Genomic DNA, 5915 nt, shown 5'->3' with positions numbered 1-5915 from the left:
AAGAAAACACAGGGATATGGGGTTATAAAATTGTATTTTAGCAGAATATTAGCACATGCTTTTTGTTCATATATTTAAGAAATTATTGTCTAAAGAAGCTGAAAACCAGGCCCCAATTTCTCGAAACTTCTTAAGCTAAACAGGCTAAAGTAGCTTATTTCAATTAGCCAAAATATATACTTAATATAAAAGTTTGTAAATTAAAATGATTTATTATGATTATCCTAAAGTCCTATCTTAAGCATAAGAACTCTTAAAGAAGTAATTATTACGCTACTGATTGAAAAACAAAAGTAGTGAGCTTAGCTTAATCCTGTTATAAGGCACTTAAGAAGTTTCGAGATATTGGGCCCTGATGATCCAAAATTAGCAAATACAGTACTTCCTCAAAACAAACCCAGAATTGCCATATTGAGCTAGACAAAGGTCGATTAAACATCATTTTACACGACTGAAATTAAAACAATCATGTTGCTGTTTATGTTTCCCCGTTTAAGATATAATAGTATGATTACAGATAAATATACCGACGCTTTTTCTAAATTCATGAGGATTTACGTGGTAGACAAACCTAGTAACTATCGATTTGGAAAAAGGAGCACAGCTGCGAAAGATGCATGTATTCTGAGCGAGTTTATACATCAGTAAATAAGATGCAATGCGTTTTCCACAACGATATCAATTTTATGTAAGTTTTTGACATTTTTTTTTCTTTTTTCTTGCAATGGTTTCATCTGATGTTCAGCTCCTGTAAGTGTTTATGAACACTTTTCCAAAACCTCATTTTTCAATTTTAATGCCATTCATAGCATAACAACAGGAAGATCATTGCGTAATACTGGTTTCTTTACACTTTCCCAACCGCTAATTTTTACACTAACAAATTATCACCAATAATCACTTCGCACCTCATAATTATTGCGCTCAGGAAAAAGAAAGACAAATGTAAAATATAAATTTAAATTGGCCGAAATAATGGGCTGCTTGATTGGCAATGAAATTAACATAGATATAAAGCTTAAGTTAAAAGCAGCCATAAATCCTCCATGCAAGGATACATCACACCAGAAAGCATATTAAAGTGAAAAACATAATATAATAGTTAACATCCTTAAATAATAGAGGGGAAAAAGCACTAACTATGTAAGCAAAGATAAAATTGACAAAAAGAAATAAAATAATTGGGAGGGAGGGAGAAAACACACGTCCGAACCGGATTAAACTAGAGAACAAGTGAGAAAGGCGCCAAAATAAAGAATGGCGGACAATTAAACATGCGGCGATGAGAAAGAGTTCCCTCCCTTGATAATTATTAAATTGTCTCAAAATTTGTTAACTTACCTGTATTTATATTCATATATGTGCTATTTTATGAAATTTTAGAACATCTTTCTCAAAACTAGACCCGCAACTTTATCAGCACAGTATAGCATTTTTTCGCCAATTATCACCTATCAACTCTATTGTTACAACACACAATACATCTCCCCAACCCCAACCTCAATTTCTATACGAAAAAGAAAAAAATAGCGGTTGGGAAAGTGGGAACACACCGTAAGAATATAACAGAACAGAACAGACAGTTTATTCGACTTATACATGTGTACATCGTCGTAATACATATAGTTATACATATAAACATGTCACGTATCTAAACTTACAAACATAATATATGTCAATGCCTGTAAAAAGGGGTACAAAGGTGCAAAAATGACATTTGCTCTTTTTGGTAGTTATTTATAGAGTACATCATTAGAAACAATTTGGCGAAAATTTGAGGTCAAAATCTTAAGTACTTTTGTTGTTATGACGATTTAAAGAAGCACAGGAGTCGATCAATTTATCGATGAAAGTGTCAAAAAGTGGCATATTTTTTTTAGATAAAGAAATGAAACAACACATGTTTTTTATGTCTTTATATAATTTGTAGTTATATATCTTACACAAAATAACATATTATTGAACTGGTGACAAAATTCTTGTAAAATTATGATTGAAGTTTTAAATGGCAATCAAAATGTTACCATGACAACCACAATACGATGCAATTCAATATTAAACGTAAAAGGGATCACACACGCCGCTCTTAAAAAGTACTCAAATAACCTAAGCATTGGCAGACACTTTACAAATATATTTAAAAAAATTTATTCAAAATGTTTAAGACTTTTGTTGCTATGGTGATTTAAGTCCAAGGGGGGTCAGTGTACAAAATCTATTCTATTATCGAAATATGAAGAAAATGTACATCCATAAATAGGTATTTTCATGTATCTATGCATTTTGTAGCTATGCTTATTATACACATTATAATTTCACTAATGGACAATCCTGTAATAAAAAACAATAAATGTAACAAATATACACAGAAACATTGCCATGGCAACAAAAATATAATAAAATAAAATATAAGCAAAAACATTATGTAAATTGGATACCAAATAATTATTATGTTAACTTTGGCAGTGAGAGAATGTTTCATAACTACTATATCAAGTTAAATTATTTATAAGTGAGTTGCGTATAATAAATGATTTTTTAATATATTTACAAACATTCATAACTTCCTTTTTATCACATGATACCAATAATTGATGGAATTTGAACACAGATGGATTAACATAATAGCATCGTTTTATATAAGTTACACGTAACTGACGATAGCATGGACAAATACATATGAGGTGATATTCATCCTCTATGTCCCTACTATTACAACATAAACAATATCTTTCGTTACGAGGTATATTGTAACGTGCATAACGTCCTGTTTGTATTCTTAAAAGGTGTGCAGAAACTCTCCATCTAACAAAGTATAAACGTAAATTCTTTGGAACTAAATCTAAATATATTTCATAATCAAAGGAAGTTTTGAAAATTCTATACATATTCAAAACAGAACTGTTACTAATATTACCATACCATTCTTGTTTAAATGTATCTATAATTCTACATTTAAATTCGTTTATAAATACATTAACATGCGCAATATTTGGGTTATCAAATACGTATGCAAAACCATAATCATTTAACAGTTTTTTTTTTACCTTAGAAACCCAGTTTATATAACCCTTATTACAGTCATCAATGGCCTGTTTATACACGGACTTTATTATAATGTTATTACTGTTGCAAATCTTAAACCAGTATCTAATAATTCTTACATATCGATTAATGTATAAAGGGTATCTACCTAGTTCTCCATACACTGTAGCATTACATGTGTTTATTTTAACGTGTAACAATCGCTTACAAAATTTTAAATGTATACGTTCTATTTCTTTTGACTTACTAAAACCCCATATTTCACAGGCATAATTCAATATTGAGCCAACAAAAGAATCAAATAGTTGACAAAATATTTTAGGTTTAAGGTCGTATTCTTTGCATTTACATAATAAAGTATTCATGGCCTTAAGAGCTTTTCCAACCAAATGCTCTTGATTCAATGTAAAACTTCCAGTGTAGTTTATCACAGTACCTAAATAATTAAAGTTATCAACAACATCGATAGTATGGCCATTATATGTCCAATGCTCATTACGACGTATTCCACCCCGTTTACGGAAAACCATTATGTTTGTCTTTGATGTATTTACATTTAACCCCCATGCTTTGCAATACGAGTAAAGAGTGTTTAAATGGTTTTGGACTTCCTCGGGCGATTTCCCTAAAATGGCCATATCGTCAGCAAATAGCAACATAATTAAAGCAATGTCATCAATACTTAAACCGGAAGTGATGCTATCTTGCATATATAGTTCTAAGTCCTCTACAAACAGGGAAAAAAGAATCGGGGACATAACCTCCCCCTGGCGCAGGCCAACGGCATAACTAAAGTATTCAGAGTAAGATGTACATGATTTCACACAAGATGTAACATTTTCATACATATCTTTCACTATTCTAAGTAATTTACCTTTTATACCAGAGTTATACAACTTAAGCCACAGAGCATTGCGATAAATACTATCAAAACACTTCAACATGTCGACATAAATAACATATAATCTTTTATTATCATTGATATATTTTTGCACAATAGACATTAAAATATAAATTGCGTCAACTGTTGAGCAACCTTTTCGAAATCCGAATTGTGCATCCGAAATAGTGGCATTAGCCTCACAAAATGACTCGATGCGCTTATTTAGAATTGTTGTAAATATTTTTGAAAAACAACTAACAAGTGTAATTCCTCTATAATTATTGACATCATTAACAGAACCTTTTATATGGAGTGGAATGATGACACCTTCTGTCCACTTTTCTGGAAAAAAAAACAGACGCTAAAATGCTATTAAATACATCACAAAAGTGGCTTGTTTATATGTCAGCGCATTCAATAAAGTACTCATTTAATATACAGTCGCTACCAGCCGATTTATTTCGTTTTAAATGCTTTATTGCGTTACGTACTTCAATAATAGAAATAGGTTGGTCTAACTCTGGAAATGTAGAGTTATCTTCATCAAAATCATTACTTGAACAAAACTGTTCAGCCTCGTCGTTATTGCAATCAAACGTATTGTTGCTAAAATTTTTAAAAAATGTTTTAAAATCTTCCAAAGGGATATTACAATTATTAACTTTATTTTTTGATTTAAAAAAATTCCAAAATTCTCTAGGTTTATTTTTTCTTAAATTCTCAATATCCTTCATTTTTTGACGATAAGCAAAGTTTTTCTTTTTACGAAGTAAATCTTTATAAGACTTCTTCTCGCTCCATTCATTGAAATCGCCAATAGTAAAGTTGGATATCAATGAAAAGTTACATTCATGGGTCAATAAGTAATCAATTACGGAAGATCCGTTATGAGAATAAAAAGTATGTTTACAACTGTCACCAATTCTACCGTTTAAAATGCGAATACAAGTTGATTTACAAAGATCTAGCAATTTAATCCCATGACTATTATGTACATTTTCAACAGAGGCCCTAACAGAGGCATAATCAGGGACATAGTCTAGGTCGTCAAAAAAAGTATTAACATTATCATGTGTAATAAAATCGCATTTGTTGCCTACACGGCTATTAAAATCACCAGATAAAAATATTTTACCAAATTCAGAAAAATATGTGATGTCATTTTCTAGAATTTCAAATAGATCTACGTTAAATGTATTGTAAACTGGCGAACCTTCGCCCCATATATAAGATGCACAAATATATACATCCTCTTCAGTATTAAAGAAATTACGATCTAGTTTTAGCCAGATAATGCTATCATAATGGTTTTTTACAATTTGAATGGCGTTTGCTAGATGGTCTTTAAAGTAAATAACGATACCACCGCTATTTCTACGGGCGTTTTTGTGTTGAAATTTTCTGTAGAAATTAAACGAACTATAACCGCTTAAATTAACGTTACTAGATTAATTTGTCCAAGTTTCATATAAAAAACAAATATCAAATGAACTAATCAAATCAGTAAAATCAGTATTGCTCTTTTTACAATCAGTTAAACCATTGATGTTCCACGACAGGATGGACACCTCACCGCCGTCGTGCCCCTATGCCCTCACAGCAGTTCCGTCGATGTAGAGGGTGTCGTAGGCTAGGTAAGCCCTCTTACCCAGCCGCCTCGCCTCTTTCATCTGGGGAACCAGCTTCCTTCTCTTCTGAATGACATCCGGGGGGAATTGTTCAAAAAACCCGAAACTGGGTCCCATCAAGCTGTTTCCATGATTTACGAACCATTTCCCGGTCTTTGAAAAAAGAAAACTTTGCAATAATATTCCTGGTCTTGCCCGCAACTGGGGAACCTGGTGACCGGTGAACCCTCTCAAAACGAATACTGTCCGCTACCTCACGGGCGATCTTGAAGGCGTCCTGGAGATGCCGACGCAGCTTCCGCTCTGTCGCTTCCGCTTGCTCGTTCCCGTCGGTGTTATCCTCGGGCACCCCGGTGAAA

The 5915-nt window shown here is 32.4% G+C and overlaps 1 protein-coding gene across 1 annotated transcript in view; it reads right to left on the bottom strand.

Moving 5' to 3' along the window:
* Window positions 1-5598, bottom strand: part of LOC128222387 (uncharacterized PE-PGRS family protein PE_PGRS54-like) — a 36504-nt gene extending 30906 nt beyond the window's left edge. Inside the window, exon 1 of the mRNA XM_052931360.1 lies at window positions 5527-5598. Within this exon, the coding sequence (XP_052787320.1) occupies window positions 5527-5598 (72 nt within the window). The remainder of the gene's footprint in view (window positions 1-5526) is intronic.
* Between the last annotated feature and the right edge of the window lie 317 nt (window positions 5599-5915).

Source organism: Mya arenaria, chromosome 16, assembly GCF_026914265.1.
Source record: "Mya arenaria isolate MELC-2E11 chromosome 16, ASM2691426v1".
NCBI classification, from domain to species: domain Eukaryota; kingdom Metazoa; phylum Mollusca; class Bivalvia; order Myida; family Myidae; genus Mya; species Mya arenaria.
Note: the sequence above shows the minus strand (reverse complement) of the source record. Positions and strands in the feature narration are given on the sequence as shown.